Consider the following 20,783-nt stretch of genomic DNA (forward strand, 5'->3'; position numbering starts at 1 on the left):
TCTGTTGTGAAAATTAAAAGCAGTTATTTCAAGAAAAAAAAAACTGCTAAAAACCTACTTTTCTTATCATTATTACATTTCAATACCATAATAAAAATATAATTTGTTATTAGGAGCCACTGTGGAAGGTCCAAAGAGCCACAGGTTGCAGACCCCTGGACTAGACCATTTTAAATAATGGCTATGATTCCCGGCAACTTCCCCGCTGAAGAAAAGCCTCCCGCCCTGCGGGATGCAGCCCCCATCGTGCTTCCCCGCGGGAAGTATATGTATAAAACCATTATTCACTTCTTTGTGTTGGTCAATCAGATATAATTCCAATTCACTGCATAAACGTTTATGGTTGCAACATGAGAAAAAACACGGAGAGGTCTGGGGTGGGGATTGTAAATACTTTTGCCAGGCGCAGTAATTTTACAGCAGTCAGACTGTCTCCCTCCTGATTTAACGGTATCAAATGCCCTCACTGCAAAAACAGAACTAAAAATAAGTAAATTTTTCTTAAAATTTGTATATTTGTCCATGATTTGAGCTGGTAAATAAAATGATTTGCCAATGGAATAAGATTTTTGCATTTAAAATGGGAACAACTCATCTCCATCATCTTATTTCAAGTGCAGGATGTCTAATTATCTTATTTAAAGGGTCAACATACTCATTCCATTGGCAGATAATCTTATTTACCTGCTCAAATCCAGGATAAATACACTAACTTTAAGAACATTTTACTTATTTTTAGACCCGTTTTTGCAGTGCTCAAAAAAATTTCTGATCATGTTTTAGTCACAGATCCATAAAAAGCGCTTCGGTTAACATTAGCGTTAAAAAAAAAAACTTTTTACCAAAGTAGAGAATCTTTTTTTCCCTGTTCAGTCGAAGTGGCGCAATCAAGCAGAAAAGAGGCTGATGTTAATCGCTCAGTGCAAAGATCAAGGTTCGCCTGTGGTTTTGGTCACCAGAGGTGATGGTTTCTCAGAAAAAAAGTCCTGGGTAAACATGAAAGAGAGGAAAGTCCAGGAGGAGCTCATTTTAATTGTTCTGTTTTCTGAAGAAGAAAAAAAAAGAGCTAGCTGCACTCCACCTTTCTACGTTCTCCAGGGTTGTCCTGTAAAGTCTGATGGCAAAACGAGAAGAGAGTTTAGAGCTTGTCCCCGCTAAACAGCAACATATCTTCTTTTTATTTTATTTATTTTTTTACTTTTTTCTGATTGATTTGTTTATTTGTAGCACTTTAATTTCAACTAAAGGAGCGAGGATGTTAGGTCAGAGCAAACTGAAGATCACAAACCGAGGGGACATTGCATTCACGTCGTACAATATGTAACACTAAGACACCTTTTTTTTTTTTTTTTACCCTCTTCACCTTAAGCATTCATACTACCTTTTCAGTTTCCATAGATTTTTACAGATTTAAATTTTCTTGTCTTCCTCATAAATCCATGTAAATACCTTTTTTTTTTTTTTTTTTTTTTTTTTTTTTTTTTTTTTTTTTTTTTTTGGTTTTGAAACGCTGGCAGATGCTTGGATGAATCCGTCAGAAACCTTTTCCCATTTAAAAGTTAAAGCCGGCTGTGTGGCGCCGACGCTGTGCTCATGAGCAAGGCAGCGTAGGCGCGCGGAGCGGCATCCAGACTGTTTTTGGTTTCTCTTTGAATTAAAACTGAACATTAAAGCAGCGCTGCTTAACACCCAACCTGGGGTGGTTTCACACAAATGTTGGGGTCTAGCTTTTAATTAAGTAATTTAAAAACAAGTAGAATGTTTCTCTTTTTTTCTATGACAAATGATTTGATTTAAACACCCTTTCACCCACTTTTATTTTTTTGTACATAAGTCTACAAGTTAACACTCAAAAAATTGGTTTATTCTCCTTTATCAAGGGCCAAAAATGCTGCAATTCAATGCATAAATGATGTAAATATTTATGTGATCATCTAATGTAAAAAATAACTGCATAATAATTTAATACAAATTTAATACAAACACAAATATGGAAATAAAACTTATATATAAATACTTTTTTAAATATGTATATGTTCAAAAAATATATCGGTTTCAACATCTATTGAATTTGAGTTTTAAATGTCTGATTATAATTTGAATATTTAAGTTTGATAGAAATGATCAAACAATTGGACAGTAGCATGTTTGGTCCTCGGTGTTTTCCATCATTAGCTGTGTTCTTCTGAGGTTTTTTTTTAAATTTTTTTTTTCACTTTTTTTTTTTTTTTACAGTTGAATGGAAACGGAGCTCGCTCTGTCCGCCGTCTCAGTGCAGTTTTAAGTCCCGATCGTTTATCCGGTGGAATTGCAGGAAGCGTCCGCCTTGAATTCAAAACTGTGCTTTTTAAGGCGGAAATAAAATGTTTTCAGATTTACTTTCTATTTTTTAACGACTTGCAGTTATTGTAGCAGCCGAAAGACGGCTCGGGTGAGTAAATGTTGACTACTGTAACAGATCTAAGTTTACCTGTATTTCTCATGTGACACTCTGCGATTAAATATGGACTGCTATTCTCTAAAACGGTGTGCCCTTCGTTTTTCAGAACAAATTCTTCCACCACATGTGTTATTTATTTATTTTTTTTACAGTAAAGCTCCAGCTGAAGTGACACCTTTCTAAAATAATGTATGTCGCAGCTGAGCGAGCATCACGGGGTTCTGTGTGTTTGCTAATGTCCCTCACATAATTATATGAAAAGGAGGGGATGGGGGGGGGTGCTTTTGCTATGGCAACCGTAGGAGAAATGTCACTAAAAGCATCACGTCCAGACAAACACTCGTTGGAAAAAAGCTCGGACTGAATTCCCCTTCAACCTGTGTTCGCTCTGCAGAGTTGAGCAGTTCCCCTTTTCAAAATGTCGCTGCAGATTTTAAAAACACTAATTCCTGATATAAAGGCACTCTTGTTTAGGACGGGGGGGGGGTCGCACTTATTAATGGACTTAATGGACATCCTGAATTGTTAGGTTGAGTCGACTAAATTATCATAGCACTGAAAAGTTCGTTGTTTCACTAATTCGATCCAAAATGCAAAAAAAAAGTATCACATAAAGGCGAGTACATCCCTCACATTTTGGTACCTCACATCTATTCACGGGAAAACACTGATATGGCATTTTGATAGGATGTAAAGTAGTAGCTATACAGCTTGTATAACTGCAGGTTTGCTGTCCCCTCCAAATATCACACCCCTAAGTGAAAATGTCCAATTAGCCATTTTCCCTCCCTGGTGTCATGCTGTTGCACGGACTCAGGTGTGTTGCGTTTAGTGTCACCTCTCTCATACTGGTGACTGGAAGTTCAACATGGCACCTCGTGGCAAAAGAACTGAAAAATAAATACGACTAGTGCGCTACATGAAGATGGCCGAGGCTAGAAGAAGGTTGTGAAACGGCCTGAAACTGAGCTGTGGCGCGGCGGTTTAACAGGACAGGCCTCGCTTCCAATCCAGAGGTTGTCTTTGAGTACAGATGCACTTTTCCTTGATTTGAGTAGGTAAATAAGATTATCTGCCAATGGAAGGAGTATGCTGACCCCTAAAATAAGATAATTAGATATACTGCACTTGAAATAAGATATGATTTCTACCTATTTTAAAGGGCAGAAATCTTATTCCACCGGCAGATCATTTGAACTTGCCTGCTCAAATCAAGGACAAATGCACTAATTTCAAGAAAATCTTATATATAGTTCCCTTTTTCCAGTGAATGCAGTAGAGCATCTTACATTTCCAAGATTCAAAGACATTTTGTGACACTATGCCCAGAATCAGAGGACCGTGGTCATCTTCCTCCACTATATCAGAATCAGAGATCCTTTAATAATCCCAGAGGGAAATTACTTTCGTTACACGCTCCAGATATGCATATATACAAAGGAGATAAATATAGGAGATCAAATCAACTTCTACTCTACAGTCATGGCCAAAAGTGACCAAAAATTGAGAATGACACAAATATTATATTTTCACATGATCTGCTGCCCTCTGGTTTTCATGTCTGTATGTCAGATGTTGTCATCACATACGTACAGAAATACAATTGCAATCATATTAGGAGTAACAAAAGCTTTTAATGACAGAATGAGTTAATGCAGCAAGTCAATCTTTGCAGTGTCGACCCGTCTTCTTCAGGACCTCTGCAGTTCTCCCTGGCATGCTCTCAATCAACTTCTGGACCAAATCCTGACTGATAGCAGTCCATTCTTGCACAATCAATGCTTGCATTTTGTCAGAATTCCTAGGTTTTCGGTTTTCCACCCGTCTCTTGGTGATTAACCACAAGTTTTCAATGGGATTAAGATCAAAATCTCTGTGTTTTGTTCCCTGAGCCAGTTAGATATCACCTTTGCTTTATGGCAAGGTGCTCCATCATGCTGGAAAAGGCATTGTTCATCACCAAACTGCTCTTGGACGGTTGGGAGAAGCTGCTCTCGGAGGACATTCTGGTACCATTCTTTATTCATGGCTGTGTTTTTAGGTGAGACTGTGAGAGAGAGCTGACTCCCTTGGCTGAGAAGCAACCCCACACATGAATGGTTTCAGGATGCTTTACAGTTGGCATGAGACCAGACTGGTGGTAGCGCTCACCTCTTCTTCTCCCAATAAGCTGTTTTCTAGATGTCCCAAACAATCGGAAAGGGGATTCATCAGAGAAAATGACTTTACCCCAGTCCTCAGCAGTCCACTCCCTGTGCCTTTTGCAGAATATCAGTCTGTCCCTGATGTTTTTCCTGGAGAGAAGTGGCTTCTTTGCTGCCCTCCTTGAGACCAGGCCTTGCTCCAAGAGTCACAGTGCGTGCAGATGCTCTCACACCTGCCTGCTGCCATTCCTGAGCAAGCTCTGCACTGGTGGTAGCCCGATTCCGCAGCTGAAACACTTTTAAGAGACGGTCCTGGTGCTTGCTGGTCTTTCTTGGGCGCCCTGGAGCCTTTTTGGCAACAATGGAACGTCTCTCCTTGAAGTTCTTGATGATGTGAAAGATTGTTGACTGAGGTGCAATCTTTCTAGCTGCGATTCTCCTTCCTGTTAGGTCATTTTTGTGCAGTGCAATGATGACTGCACGTGTTTCTTTAGCGATAACCATGGTTCACAGAAGAGAAACAATGATGCCAAGCACCAGCCTCTTTTTAAAGTGTCCAGTGGTGTCATTCTTACTTAATCATGACAGATTGATCTCCAGCGCTGTCCTCATCACCACCCACACCACACCTGTTTTAATGGAGCAATCACTGAAACCATGTTAGCTGCAATGACGTTGAAATGTGTTTTGGGGGATAAAGTTCATTTTCTAGGCAAATATTGACTTTGCAATGAATTGCTGTTACGCTGATCACTCTTTATAACATTCTGGAGTATATGCAAATTGCCGTTATAACAACTGAAGCAGTAGACTTTTTAAATATTAACATTTGAATCATTCTCAATACTTTTGGCCACGACTGTAGTTATACTCTGATTTCAGCAACCCTTACTGATCAGTATTAATAATCAGTAAGGATTATTCATAATTGACGTTTATCAATAATCAGGACGCAGAAGAGAAGTCTTTTACTAGGGTCGTCAATGTCAGGATTTTTTTAAAAACATCTTTATTTTGAAATTATGTTTGTAGAACCAGTCTTTGTTAATTTCTCATTTTAGTTAATTTAATTTTTTTTTATTGGCCATAAACACGGAGGGTAGCTAGGAATTTACGTCTGATATTTATATAGAGGTTATGCTTTAAATATGAAACCTGGAAGAAAAAAGACAAAAGGTAGCGGGACAGAAATGAACTGATAGATGGATAAATGGACGGATGGAGAGGCGCACAATGGATGCAAGTTCAGATCAAACAGGAATGGACAGAACAATCGACAGATGGATGAAATAAGGATGGATGGAGGGATCGACGTTTAACGTGAAACATTAAAACTATTTGATTATCGTGGCATCGATAAATTCCAATTAATGACTGGAAAACTGCTGGTGTTGTCAGGATTTATTTTTTTTTTTTTGCAATTTCCTCCACTTTTGGTTGCACAATACGATTAAATGCAGTTCACCTCTTTATGCAACAGGTGTCCTGATCGAGCCCGATTAGATTTTATTAGAGCAGTATGCGTGTTTAAGGGGCAATAATTGCTGTGACACAGATCCCCTGCTACCTAAAAAATAAAAAAAAGACTGAAAAGAAGTGGTAATCTATCATCACCACAAAATAGCGTGATCATTTTTAACTCCTTATTGCCCAGCCGTAGACCAACAGGCAGATGGAAAAGGATAAAGGCTGATGATGACTGGATGGACGGATAACTCATAAACCTGGATTAATAGAAAGGAAAAAGGAGACCAGGATACAAAGTGCCCTGATTGGGGCTCAGATATAGAAAGTCTGTAAACATTTAGTAGATAGTTTCAGAGCCGAGGAAGCCTGCAGCGTCTATGTGGAGCCCAACTTTAGAGCTCAAAGATAACCCAACAAATAATAATAATAAATAAAAAATAAAAAAAACATAGAAAAAGAACGACAGAGATCAAAAGTGGCTTAAAATGAAACCGTCTTTATTACGTAACTTTAATATCAGAAAAATAAAACTCTTAAAATTCTCTTTACAGCAAATATATAATATCAGTGCTTTGGCCGCAATAACTTAAAAGGCCATTATAAAATATAGTCTGCTTTAAACTCCTGACTTAATTTGAAGAATTTATATGCCTTAAGACTCCTCCTACACATATACAAAACAAAAAGGTGTAGTAAAATTAGCAAATACTTTTGAACCGTTGGTACAGCTTTGAACAATATGTATTTAAGAGAGAGATAGATAATCGAAGATACATCTGAAGAGTATACCGTTCTTAATTTTGGTGGTGTACAGACATGACAGGCAGCTTGAATCCTTGGCCTTTTTACAGTTGCAGTGAAGTTCCACAATGGCGGTAAATGATGAAGACATGCTCGTGATGCACATTCCACTTTCGACTAGGTTTAACGGCGGCTATCAATACTATTAATCATCATCAATACTGTAAACTACTAACTAGACTACAAGCAGATAGCACTGAGACTCTTCTTCCTCTGCAACCATTTCTGGATTTCCAGCTCTTCATTCGCTAAGATCGCTCGAAAAAAAGAAAAAAAAAAAAAAAAGTAAAAATAGAAACAAATTTAAAATATTATTGTAAACATTTTCATATAGATATATTTATGTATATACGAAATGTAACAAAATAAAAAATAAGTTCTGTATATTTCTCAGTCATTAACAGTAATTTCTTTATAATACATACACACACAAAAAAATAATAAAAAAAATAAAGTCAATGGGTTGATGCGGATAATCCGAGGGCCGGTCGTGTATTGCATTCCCTCGTACGGAAAGAGAAAAAAAAAGATAATACCATCAATCCTTTGTAGAGATGAGAGGATGAAAATAACCGGGACGGATAGAAGAGAGGAGACGTACGCAGATGATGCGGAGGATAAATCCGGAGTTTATTCTCTCTCTCTCTTTTTTTTTTTTTGCACGTTTGGGTCTCGTTCGGTTCCGTTTTCTAAACGAAAGCTCACCGACCCGCGGAGGAGGTTGATCCGGAGGAAAGAGAGAGTTCAGGTTGAAGCGATGGGTCCGAAATACTGTCCGCAGCTGGAATGCTGGAGGGACTGCAGTGTCCACAAAAAGAGAGCGAGCAACAGGCTTGACCTTATGTAGTGAAACCCCCCCCCCCCCACATCTTCATGTCTGAGCTGATTCAGTCCTACAGGAGTCTGCAGACACTGGTGTATAAAGCTAATACTTGAGATGATTTCCACATGAGTGTACCTTTTTGAGAATGATGGACAAATAAATTGAAATAAAAAAATAAAACAATCCATGCATGGATGTTTGTCCTAACTGCTCAATAGTGTGACGTCTGTGCTTGGTGGCGCACAAAACTGTTAAGATTAGAGTTAACCTCACCTGAAATCAAGCAGAAAAAAAACACTTAGTGCCTTGCAAAAGGTATTAATAACGGTTAAAAGCTTTTTTTGAAATTTGGTCGCATTAAACCCACAACCTGTTTTCATTGGGATTTCCAGGATGAGACCAACAGGAAGTCGGGGTGGAAGTGTGAAATGGAAGGATCTTTTCTGAAACATTAAGGTAGCGAGTGGTCTGTGGCAACTCTGGAGGAGCTGCAGAGAAAACTGCTCGCTGCATGAATCTGGCCTTCTAGCAAGACAATGAGCCCAAACAATCCGCTAGAGCTCCATTTAAAAAGGCAGAGATCATGTGATCTTTAAGTTAGAATGGCCAAGTCCTAAATCCAGCTAAGAATCTGTAGTAACAGCTGATAAGTGACTGGGCTTGAGCTATTTATGCAAAGAACAAAAGAGCTGATGTGTGAAGACTGGCAGCTGGATTTGCTATGACGCGATAATAAAACGCTACACCTGGTAAAAAAACGATCATCTTCCTGTTGGTCAATCAAAGAAATCCCAATGAGCTAAACAGAAATTGTGGCTGTTATGAATGCTTTTGCTTGGCAACCGTATTCCTGCACTTAAACTGTTCTCTATAGAGTTTTATCTTTATTTCTTCGCAGACTGGCTGAAATACTGAGATGATCTGAGAATAGGCCGAGGAGACGAGGTGCTGAAATAAAAAAAAAAAATAGAATACAATAAGCAATGGATGGCCTTCATCTCCGTTTCACATCAGTATGGAATAAACTGGAGCGCCGCGGGATGGAGCCGTCAAACATCCACATTCAAGTTAAAGAGACGATTTTCAAGATGGCTTAAAAAAAAAAAAAAAAAAAAAGTTCAACAAAAGCAGCCAGCTTTTATTTCACCGAGATTTGTTCAAGATCACAGCTGGAAACATCTGCCAGTTTTGCTCCCGAGTTATAAAGAATGACGAGCCTCGCTTACATGTAAAAAAAAAAAAAAAACTGGAAAAAATAAGTGACGACGATACCGAGGAGGAGGAATGTTGAAAAAGACGTGCCTAGCCTTCTGAGGGGGGGCACCAGCGTGTGGTTTCCCCCGTACGAAGATGTAAACAAACTATACCAAGAAAAAAAATAAAAAGTATAAAACAAGTGACTTAACTTTTGCTTCGTCGAGATGCAGCCAGGAAACCCGAAACAAGCAGGTTCCTGCTTCCGCCTGTCAGCTTGTGTTCGCTCGAGCCCGAGATTCAGGGTTTGTTTGTCGGTAGTGTTGTGACGGTTATTAGAGGCTTTTTTCCCCCCCAAAGAAAAACAAAAAGGCCACAAAGTTCGCTTGAAAACAAAGCTAAGACCGCGTCAGCTAAGACCGCTCGACTTCGTCCTTTACGCTCGGGGAATTAGGCACGAGTTTACCGTAAACGGGTTGAAGTATAGTCGGCCGTGCTGGAGAAGCCTAACATCCTGGTGGTCTGAGAAAAAAAAAAAAAAAAAAAAAACAATAAAAAGATCGCTCATGGAGTGTTAAAACTTTCCAGTTACAGGTTCGACCCACTTGGACTTAGAAACCCTCCTTGGGAGTGTTTTCATACCAACTTTAAAAGAAAAAAAAAAAATCTGATTCTTAATGTGGACGACGTAAAAACCGTATCTCCTTTTAAAGGAGCAGAAAACCAGAGAAACTTGCCAGGGTGCCTCCCTTCATCCACGCCGTTATGAAGTCTAACCGCGGGGGAAAAAAACGACCCTCAGGAGCTCCGTGTGGGAGAAAACTGAGATGTTTAACATGAAATAAAACATTTTAACGTGTTGACCCTAAAGCCTAATATATTTCTAATATACTCTAATGTAAAAAAATAAAATTATAGAAAGAAAATTATTTTTAAGATAAAAAAAAAAACAAGATTTAGGATGAGAAACGAAAGAATAATAATTAAAAAAAAAAAAAAGTCCCAACCCTCCCAATGCTACATAGAGGGCTTCCAACCCTCCCGTTATTCAATCAAGAAGACTTCACAATAGCAGGCACAGGACTGGGCTCTGCACCCTCAACCATGCCCTAAATAAAAAAAAAAATAAAAAAAAAAAAACAGGAAAGGATAAACACCGTAACCCATCCCGCTTCCTCTTCTCTCTGCACCTTTGTCAAATTAAAACCAGCCGGGAAAAGACTGGGACGCTGATCTGGGGTCTTGTTTTGTAAGTCCCACACATGACGCTGTGAGCCACAGGTGTCGGGGGGGAAGGAGAGGAGGAGGGGGCGGACCCCTGAATCAGCCATCAAAGGGGAGAAAACGGATTGAAAACAAATCAGATATTGCGCAGCTGAATGGCCTGCGTGGCCGGGGACAGGCACACGGGGCACGCGGCCTCCGGGCCCTGGCAGATCTGCGTGGCACAATCGAGACAGAACAGGTTATGGCCGCAGGGAACCAAGGCAGCGATCACCTGGTTGTCCATACACTGGATGCATATCTCCTGCCCCCTGCCGGACGACCCCACGCCCGGCCGGTAGGAGAAGGAGGACTCGGGCGGCGAGGAGGAGGTGGTGCTGTCGCCGGAGGAGGAGAAGGCCGAGCTGTAGGAGGGGATCCTGTGGACGTCGAGGGCTCCGGCCGACCCGAAAGGCCGTCGGTGAACACGCTGGGCCTGAGGGTGCTCCAGGGCGTCGGTCCCGGGGAAAGTCGGGGAGAGGCGGGGGGTGCCGGGTTGGCTGGTCTGCAGAAATCAACAGCAGCGGTCTGTAGACAACCACAACTACGACGCTAACTGGGGTGGAGGTCTCGATCGAGCGTCTGCAGAGGCACTTACCTGGGACTGCAGAGAGTCAAAGGCCTGAAGTGACTGCTGGTCCACAAAGGGGCTCCAGATGTGCGGTGGGGCAGCGGGCTGCGAGGTATGGGCAGTGGAAATGGTTAACGGCTCCAACCCCGAGGAGGAGGAGCCCCCGCCTCCCAGGCTGAGGAGCTCTTCGGAGCCCACGCCCAGGAGGCTGTCGCCGAACCAGAAACTTGTGCTGCTGCTGCTCGTGCTGTTGTTGTTGTTGTTAGCGTTGGCGTTGAAGGGGAACGTCGGGCTGAAGTCGGCCATGCGGTTCCCGTTCCCGCCGCCGTAGAAGGAGTCGGCCGAGCTGGAGCCGCTGCCCAGAGAGCTGGAGCTGTCGTTGCGGTAGGTGGAAGACATGCGGGCGGCGCTGCTGATGTTGCTGTTGGCCCGCTGCGTACCGTTGATGCTGACCGGCAACAAGCTTCCTCCCCCCCCGCCGCCGCCCGGCGACGACGCGCCGCCGTGGAGCCACCCGGCCTCTCCCAGGCCGACGGGGTTCGCCGAGGACTCGAAGCTGACGTCCGTGCCGTTGAACTGGAAGTCGCTGTTGTCCACGCCCGGCGCCTCCACGCCCCCGCAGCTGCCGGTGCGCAGGGCGATGTGCGCCTCGATCTCCTCCCTCGCCCGGTCCACGTTCTCCGGCATCCCCGTCACCTCAAACACCGGCTCCTTGTCCCGACTCGGAGTCACGATGTAGGTGTGGGTCTGCTGCTGGATGCGCTTGATGGTGGCTCCTGCAGGGCGAGATCAGAAAAAAAAGTCACTTTGGGTTTAGAAATGTCTTACTTCAGTGAAAAGTTACTTAAAATTAGGGAAATGTTAATCATTTTGTCTGACAGATGCAGATTTATATCAAAGTCATGCATTTATTCCCCTACTTCTAAATCGTACCTGCCTCTTTATCGGCCACACCTAGCTACTGGTCTGCAGAAAGGTGCTTTTAATGTTCTTCTTTGTTTCTACATTCTATCCCTACTTGCTTTTATTCTATTTTCTATCTACATTTTATTTCTACTTGCTTTTATTTTGCTACATTTTAATCATGTAAAGCACTTTGCATTGTCTTTGTACTGAATTGTGCTATATAAATAAATTTGACTTGCCTTGCCTTACTGCCGGGTTGGGCCTCATTTAGCCCGAAGCAGCAGCCCTGAGCCTTAATTCACATTTCCTTCATTCTTTATGGAATAGATTCAACGGGGCATTGAAACACTCTTGGCAGATTATGGTTCAGTGGCATGACAGCATCTCCCAGCTCAACATCCATGCTGTGAATCTCCTGTTTCACCACACTTCTAAAGGTTTTCTACCACGATCAGATCAGCCGACGGCAGAGGGCCACTGGAGTACTCAGTCTGTGTCGTTTAAACTACGCTCATTTGGTATTCAGGGGCCCCAACTGAGCCAAGAAAATATTAATTACATTAATAATGTTCCTTTCCATCACCTTTCTGCTCTGCTCTCTAATGCTGCAGCTATCAGATACTTTACAAATCAGCTAATCTATCAATTGTGCTTTCAATTAATCTAAAAAGAGATACTCTTGGTAAACTAACATAGCTCAATAAAGCGTTTATTACTGATTTTAAATGCATTATAAATGGCAAAACCCTAAAAAAAACTCAATTCAACGCTCACAACATGGCAATTATAAAGACATATTCCTGTTTGGCAAAACAGTAGAAACTATAGCTAAAGTTGCAACAAAACAATTTAGCTAATTGATTAATCTGTTGAATATTTTTGTGATTAATCGTTTAACGATCTGATAGAAAACGGTGCTAATAGAATTTTTCTTTTCACGGAATTTGAACCAGGTGAAACTAAAACTTTGCCACTGCGGGTGTTCTCGACAGAAAATATTTAAAAACCAAAAGGCAAAAACACACCAAACCGTCCGAACATTCGGATCCGTACAGATTTTATTCCTCGCCTACTGGCTGCGTAGTGGCTTCCTCTACGCACCCCTGAACTCGTTGGGTCTGGTATTCGGGCGAGAGAACGTACCACAAATTCCCTCAACACAAACAAGCCGGGCAGTAAAAGGTAAAGCTGCAGTTTCTGCTCCAACAAGCTCAAAGAAGATCGCCGTTTCGTTTTCTCATCCGTTTGCTGTACTTCTGAGCTCCTACCATAAGTACGTACGCAGTTCATTGAAATGTTTTAATGATTGACGTTATTGAGCTTCAGGTTTTCTGGGACAAACCTTCAGGTTACCTTGCGGTTTGGAGATTTTAGTTTGTATTTTCCTCAAAGCGGACATCTTTTACTTTGCCAAAGTGTTTCTCTTCCTGTCAGACTCATGGATCTCCCGTCAAAATGCAGCGCAGCTCGGACCATGAACGTGATTTTCCGTCTAATCAAACAGATCAGAGGGTTTGGTGTGTTTCGGCCTTTAGAAGGTATTTCACCGTGAATGCAAAATGTAAGTGTGTTTTTTGTACAGTTTTGACTTAATTACTGCTCTTTGTGGGTTGTTCTTTCAGCCAATGGCACCGATAACCATACTGTGCTCCAAATCATTTACATCCTTGTTTTTGAACATCAGCACTCCTAATTGAACCTAGTGAATGTCGTGCTATTGGAAGGTTTGCCATTTGTATTAACAAGTAATTAAAACGGGTAAAAGCAACAAGGTAGCTGATGAGTCTATATTCCAAGTTAGAAAACATGTTTTTCAAGGAGCAGAATGGAAGTTTGGTTTATCTATTTACCAATGAAGGTACCATTAACAAAATTAAGATTACCGTATTTTTCGCTCCAGAATATAAATTGCATCTGTCAAAAAATGTGCCATTAAAAGGGAACAAAAAAAATGCGCACCTGTCTACAAGTCACATGATCAGCCAAATTATGAAAAAAAATGCAACTTATAGTACGAAAATACGCTACATAAAATACAAAGGGGGAAAAGTGTTTTAAAACAAAAAGGTAAAATGAGTTACATTTCTTTATTTCCAATAGAATTTAAATAAAAAATTAAAAAAAAATAGCACAAAAAGGAACAAAAGGTCTAAAGTACTAATGACGAAGGGAAGTCTGGATGAAAAACAGACCTGTCACCAACTGCAGCTGGAGAAGCTGACAAAACCACAAGCAAAACTCCACACAAGGCCCTATACATCAATAATTACCCTCCTTCAGATGGTGGTGACGATTATAATAAACCTTGGCTTTAAAGAAACTCAGCAGGGCAATAATTACAGCTTTTAACTGCAGGCTGCTCTGATGACTCACCTGGATATAGCGTGAAACACTAAAATCCAGTCTGAGGACAGAAACCTTTAAAAAGGCCAACACTAAGAAGAAGAAAATGAATGGATGTCTAGAAATAGAGCCAGAATCCCTATGTGTATTTACCAAATTAAAATATCCTAAAAAAAAAAAAAGCAACATTTTTGATTTTTTACTGCCCTCATCTCATGAATGTAGTTTCCTGAGAGTTGTTTATAAATGATTTTTACCGATGAGCTGCAGAGCTTTTGAGCAGACCAAGACGAGTGAAGAGCTTTTACAGCTATGGGAACAGGTCACTGCTTTTGTTAACCCTTGGAAACATTAATGTGAAAAAAATAAATCACAAGACTGCTCGTCTCATGCTGTTCCACAGCACGAATAAAGGGTTATTTTCAGGAAAAAGGGAAGTGAGACAAGCTGTTAAAAAAAAACATTTAAAGTGGTTATTCTTAAAGTCTCCAGCAAAACGAACACAGCTGATTATGCTTTTATTTCTTTTACAACGTGAGCTCAAGTAAACTGAGCACACAAACATTCACAGGAGCAACTATCAACTAAGCGCTCACCTTTGGGGCCCACGACCAATCCGACGACGCGATACGGGACCCGCACCTGATGGGACAAACAAACATTACCACCTCTTCAACGCCACAACACTAACGTCTAAAGAGATGGTGGCGGACGACGCCGCCGTCAACAGGTGGCGTGGATGATGACCTGGATGGTGGTCTGCCCAGGTAGAGTGGGGGCCCCTAAACCGGTCACAGCAGACAGAGGGCCCGCCTTGTTCCGAGAGGCTCTGATCAGGGAGAAGTGCTCGGCCGCGGACAGGATCTCCCTCTTGGCCATGGCCACGTCTTCTTTGCGGCCCGTCACGACGAAGACGGGCTGCTCTCCCCTCACCGGCGTCTTTATGTAGGTGTTTGTCTTGGCTCGAAGCGCCTTGATCTTACAGCCTGGGGGGAACATCAGGAGAGCAAAAAAAGGATACAAGCTAAAAGAAAAAAATCTCATTTGGTCTGAAAACAAAGCACAACAGCGAAGCAAAATAATGTTTATTCTCCCGTAGGAAGTTGCACTTAAACGATTCTCTGAACAATGTATCTTTAAACAAAAACAGCAATGTTTTTAATTAATGCTGGAACAACTTAATGCAGCTATGGACAAGTAAAGCGTCAAACCACCCAAAGGGTTAATCCTGGGCGCCTCTTTTATACATCTTTTCCAGCAAAGACGTAGACCTCTGCAGTTTATACCATCGAGAACAGTAATGCAGCTGGTTTATATTTGACATTTCTAATCAAAACCTGTCAATGTTTCTAAACTAAAACTAAAATCTGATCAACTCTCACCTAAAAAAGACAATCAGGTTGGAAATGTTTAAAAGGGATGAAAGAGAAGAACTGTAAATTGATGTGTGGCATGGATAGTTACCACGAAACGGGATGGATGGATAACAAAAGACAAGACACAAGGAACAGAGGAGAAAAGTAAAGAAACAATGACAGAAAGTCATGGGGAAGGGAAAAAATAAAGGACACATGGAAGGAAAGAAGCCAGGACACAAGAAATAAGACAAAGAATAAAGAATGAGGGGAAAGAAATTACAGGAGGAACAGGGAATGGACAAGTGGAGGTCGCCAAATAAGAGGACAAAAGTTGGGAAAGACAAGAAGAAGGAAAAAATTGGGACATATCAAAGGAAGAAAAGAGGAAGGAAGGATAAAGAATAAGGGGAATAAGAAAAGCAATAAGGTATTCATATTTATAGAGACCTGGAAAACAGATTAAAATCCATAGTTTCTCAGGCTGTGTAGGAGTTTCGGGGCCACAAAGAAAAGTATTTGTGAAAGGTAAACCGTCTCGGGCTGATCTCTGTTCCAGCACGGTGTCCTTTCCAGCCATTATCTCTACTTCCAAGTAGCCGGGCTTATGAATTAAATATTCCTTTTAGCAGCAGTGGTTTGAGAGTCCAGCATTATCACCAGAGCCATTTCCTGTTGTTGTCAACAAGCATGCACCCTCCCCCCACCTGGTCTGAAACACTACATAACAACACTGACCCAGCCAGCTCAATCTATGCCAGGCTTATGTAAAGTCCTACGTAAAAGGAGGAGGCAGTTTTTACATTAAAAATATATATATATGTTTTTTTTTTATTATCTTGAAATAGACGTAAATCGTCAACGGCATCCAAGGAGCAAGCTAAATCTACCACAGCTGATGTGGCACAGCAATGGTGACCAGCTCTCTTTTCTTTTCTTCGAGACAAAGCAAAGCCGGTTGGAGCACGACAAGATTCGGCTAAGGCTCGTTTTTTATCGTCCATAAAATACACAAAAGCATTCACTATATGACACAATTCAGGAGAGGGTTTTAGCAACCTGGCGTGAGCACGAAGTTAATATGTAAACTTTTTTTAGGGTGTTGGGCGAGGGTGGTGTTGACCCAGTTAGCAGGGACAGCTAGCTAAGCTAGCATAAGCTAACCCTAAGCGCTGTAGCTGAGCAACACTGAAGTTGGCGTGTGGTTTGTAACTTCCGGTTTGACTCTTGACTAAAGGGCCATTCCGCTTTATTCAAGTCATAATCCACTCTAGTTCCAGTACATAACTAAATAAATAAAATACTTGTTTAAAACAAAACAAAAAAACACTCATCCATTTATATTACACACAGTTTTCAAATGAGCTGATAAAAAAGTGTTACTTTTAATGGGGTTTTATGGCTTGTAAGGAACCAAACGTGTCCGACTTTAAAAAAAAGAAGAAAATACACTTAATAAGTTGGTTACATCTAGACTCAATACTAGACTATATAAAAAAACAGTTCATGAATTTTTTGTCCCATCTCACAAAAACTCTATAAAATGCGTATGTTTAGCTGCATAACGCAACCTTAAAAGTAACAGTATATTTTTTTTATTTTACAAACTTAACAGAAATGTTTTTACAAATAAGAAACAAGATTTTCACAATACTTATATTCATATTGGACCATTTTAAAAGCTGTATATGTCCCATCAAGAACACTTGTGAAGGTCGTAAAGCAGGTATGCTGGTGAAGATTCTCAGTCATCCAGGTCATGGTCATTCCAAAAAAAGGTTAAAAAAACAAAGCAACTGGAAAACAAGTCCAGTTGCTTTGTTTTTTACCCTTTTTTTGGAATGTAAAGCAGGTATGGTAACAACAAAAGCCTAAAAACTGCGCTATTGTGAGTTTTTACACATTAAATAAAAGGCTCCCTAATCTCCAAATCCCGCCTAAGATAATGCATTTTTTTAAATAGTAAAACCAAATTTAATATGTACAGTTTTATTTTATTTTTCTAGAGTGGATAAAAAGGAGGATCTGGAGTCTCCATGATTAGATGCAGTCAAATGGCCCTTTATCCAAGCGGAGTCTCGGGGGTGAAGGCACCGAATCAGAGGCTAACTTCAGCGTCGTTTTAGCTCAGAGTGCTAAACAATACGTCATTCTATTAACTTATTTTAAACCTCCAAATCTTTTATCTCACCTAAAAAAAATTATAATTTTGAAGAAACCCCACTATGAGTCTAATGTCGGCCCATAAACAAACCAAACACTGCGGGAGAGACCTTACCCTGTCTGCCCACAATCTCGGCGACATGCTCGGAGCTCGGCACCGCCACACACTCGGTCGTGTTGACGCTCTTTCTCCGGCTCAGCAGCGAGTGCTCGGTCTCGTAGCCCGAGTCGCCGAACACGCCGGGCGGCAGCATCACCATGCTGCCGCCCGGAGGCAGAGAGCCGCTGCCCAGCCCGCCATCGTCCCGCTCGTCTCCGTTGTACAGCAACACCGTTTCGACATGCGGCGGCGGCTCCATCGCGGTGCCGCTCTGCCCCGGTGGGAGGTGTTGGTGGCGGTGGGCCTTCGCTAGCAACGAGCCCGAAGAACCGGCCGCTATGGCTTCTAGCTCTTCGTCCTCTGCCGTTTTGTTCGCTTCATCCCCCGAGGGCGGCCGATGCAGCGGGAGAGGCTTCAAGTCGAGGACCGTACCGAGGATACTGAAATGGGACACTGCCGGGAGCTGATGGTTAAAGGAAACCTCATCTGATGGTTCGGGAGCCCGGCTCTGACTGCCGTGGTGCTCGAGGCCCATACCGGCGAAAGCGTGCACCAGCGGCGGCGGGACCTCGGACTCTCCCTCGTCGGCCTCCAACAACAAAGACGTGCTGCTTGGCATCCTGCAAAACCTACCGGATAGTGCCGCTAAGTTGAAGAGGGTACGAGACGCGAATGAAATCGGCTTCTTCTTTTTTTTTTTTTTTTTGGTTGATAAAAAAATAAAATTAAATTAAAAAAGCGACCAGCGCCTGTTAGCTGAAATGTGGGGCTTTTGTTTTGTCTTTTCAGCTTTCCATGCAGCCCTCCCTTCGCGATATCTCGTACTAGCTATCGCGAGACTTCGTTCTAAGCGTCAACTTTGTCAGTGTTGGCAGCGAGACTGGTGTATGAAACATGGAGGGGTGGTGTGTTGTTATTATTAGGTTATATCACTTTATAATTTACATGTAGCCTACATTACTGCGATAGTTACGTAATTCAACTATCTACTACGACACGTCCTGTAAATGCACCGCCATCATTCTGTTTTTAAATATCAATGTTTTTACAATAGTAATAGTTATATCATCTTTATTATCATTGAAACATACATTGAAACATACATTACAATGAAATTTGTTCTCTGCTTTTAACCCAACACCCTTGGGGAGCAATAAGTTACATATACGTTATAAGCTGTCTGTAAAAGTATTCAAACCTCTCCAAGTTTTTCATAGTTACATTAATTACCAACTCAAACTTCAATGCGCTAACAACATAATGTAAAGTGCCAACACAGAGTAACATTGTTGGGAAGTAATACATTTTTTTTTTGTATGTTTAATTTTATTTATTTTGTTTGATTATATTGGAGTGTACATGAACATCAACTTTCAAGTCTTACCATGGATCTGTCTATTGGTTTATCCTTCTAAAAATGAATAAATAAAGGTTATTTTTTTTAATTATTTCATAATATCAGGTCAGTTAAACTAAGTTAAAATAATATTGATCTGGTCAGTTCAGTAGTACAGGGGGTTGTTAATTAGTGTCCGGTTTGGTGTTAATGCAATTAACAACAATGGAAAAAGACAATGACGGGTTGACCCAAAAAACAGAAATGGTTTTGCAGACTGAGGCCCTCCTTAATTTTTTTATTTTCTTTGTTATTTTTTTACTGCTTTTCTTTATTTATCCATGTGACCAGCATCTGTGTCATGCAGTTACTCTGTAGAGATATAGACTGTAGGAGAGCTGGACAGGGCCGTCGGAGGGCCTTGACCCGTCAGCAGAACCGGTATCTCAATCTTTGTGCAAGGAGGAACAAAATGAGGACTGCCAGAGCTATAAAGTGATTACCAGTGAGCGACTGTTCTGAATATCTCTGACCAAACTATTAGAAGCAGAATTCATGAGGGTGGCCTGAGGGCCTGACATCCTCTAGTAAGCCCTGAGCTCACTGCCCTGCACCATGGAGCTCGACTGGGATTTGGTATTCAGGATAAACAATGGAACCCTGACTGCCATTAGGTATCAGGATAAAATCCTCTAACCCATTGTTAGATCCTTCTCTAGAGAAGTGAGCACTGGGTTCCTTTTGGTGCATGATAATGCGTGGCCTCATGTGGCTATGGTATGAAGGAAGCTCATAGGAGCTCAGTGATGCCCTGATCAGGATCTTGGAGGGGATATACCAAGACACCACCCGTCATCTCAAAAGAAGCATGCTCGAATTCGTCTGGGCATGCATAAAAGCACATGGGGGCCATACATGCTACTGAGGACCATTTTAAGTTGCTGCAATGACATTTCAACTAAATGGTGTATCCTGCAGCATCACTTTTTCAGTTTCATTTTCTGTATTCAGATTCAACCTTAGGTGGGTATTTTTTTTTATCAAACGATGTGACATCCTCTTGTGCCTAATTCATTACCCATTTTACATCATTTTGGATATCCTGGACAATCTTTTTTTTTGCATCTCTATCTTGGGTGTTTTGTTAGGTTTAAGAGAATACAATGTCTGTTCTGCTACAAATTAGCATCAGTTTTATCATAGTAGAGAAAAAAAAACATCAAAACAAGGTGTAATCCCTTTGAAATTAACATTTTAATAATGAAAAATCTGTTGAAATAATACATTTACATACCAGGATATTTTTAGTATGTAGGGAAATTGTTGCTGCACAGCAAACATATTGATGCTGTTATAGTTTGTGGTCACAAATCATTAAAAGCATTTAATAGCTTATGCTATAGTCTGATAGTACACAAGAAGTATTTATTTACCCTTTTGATTTCCTGGACAATTTTAAATAAAAAAATATATATACATTTCCTTTGAGAACATACATATCTAATTACAGCATATAGTAAAGACTTGTCCATAGTGTACGCCACCTCTCGCCCAATGACCGCTGGATCAGCCCCCACCTCCCCCAGCACGGATAAGACTGTATAAATGGACAATGGTTTTAATGTAATTAAAACAAAACTAAAGCAAACAAAAAAAGCAAGATCAAATTTCAATAAAACAACACCGTTGAGATTACAGTATGTACACAACTAATTTAAAAGTTGTTTTCTTTTTTTTAACTATCCAAACTTTTTTTAACACAACGTGAGGAAATGGAGTAACAACTGTCAACTCAGTTATAGCCACGTTGAAGTGTGTCGAGAAAGAAGACGCTTTCCGCTCGCCCGTCAGTGGATGTGGCCCTCGTGACGTCCCCA

General features: G+C 41.1%; 1 protein-coding gene across 1 annotated transcript; it reads right to left on the reverse strand.

Moving 5' to 3' along the window:
- Positions 1-6,527: 6,527 nt before the first annotated feature.
- On the reverse strand, positions 6,528-18,661 carry LOC105921447 (RNA-binding protein MEX3B). Its single transcript, XM_036143841.1, has 5 exons — positions 17,586-18,661; positions 14,700-14,938; positions 14,549-14,594; positions 10,731-11,479; positions 6,528-10,637 (listed from the first exon to the last, which is right to left on the reverse strand). Exons 1-5 carry the CDS (start codon positions 18,187-18,189, stop codon positions 10,230-10,232), a joined length of 2,046 nt encoding a protein of 681 aa, XP_035999734.1. The 5' UTR covers positions 18,190-18,661; the 3' UTR covers positions 6,528-10,229.
- Between the last annotated feature and the right edge of the window lie 2,122 nt (positions 18,662-20,783).

Source organism: Fundulus heteroclitus, chromosome 12, assembly GCF_011125445.2.
Source record: "Fundulus heteroclitus isolate FHET01 chromosome 12, MU-UCD_Fhet_4.1, whole genome shotgun sequence".
NCBI lineage: Eukaryota > Metazoa > Chordata > Actinopteri > Cyprinodontiformes > Fundulidae > Fundulus > Fundulus heteroclitus.

Bases quoted from the DNA above. Each gene is read 5' to 3' on its own strand.
- LOC105921447 (XM_036143841.1), bottom strand. From the start codon at position 18,189: ATGCCAAGCAGCACGTCTTTGTTGTTGGAGGCCGACGAGGGAGAGTCC. The intron at 14,939-17,585 runs GTAAGGTCTCTC...TGTTCCCCCCAG, and splicing joins CGAGATTGTGGGCAGACAGG to GCTGTAAGATCAAGGCGCTT. The intron at 10,638-10,730 runs GTAAGTGCCTCT...TGATTTCTGCAG, and splicing joins TTGACTCTCTGCAGTCCCAG to ACCAGCCAACCCGGCACCCC.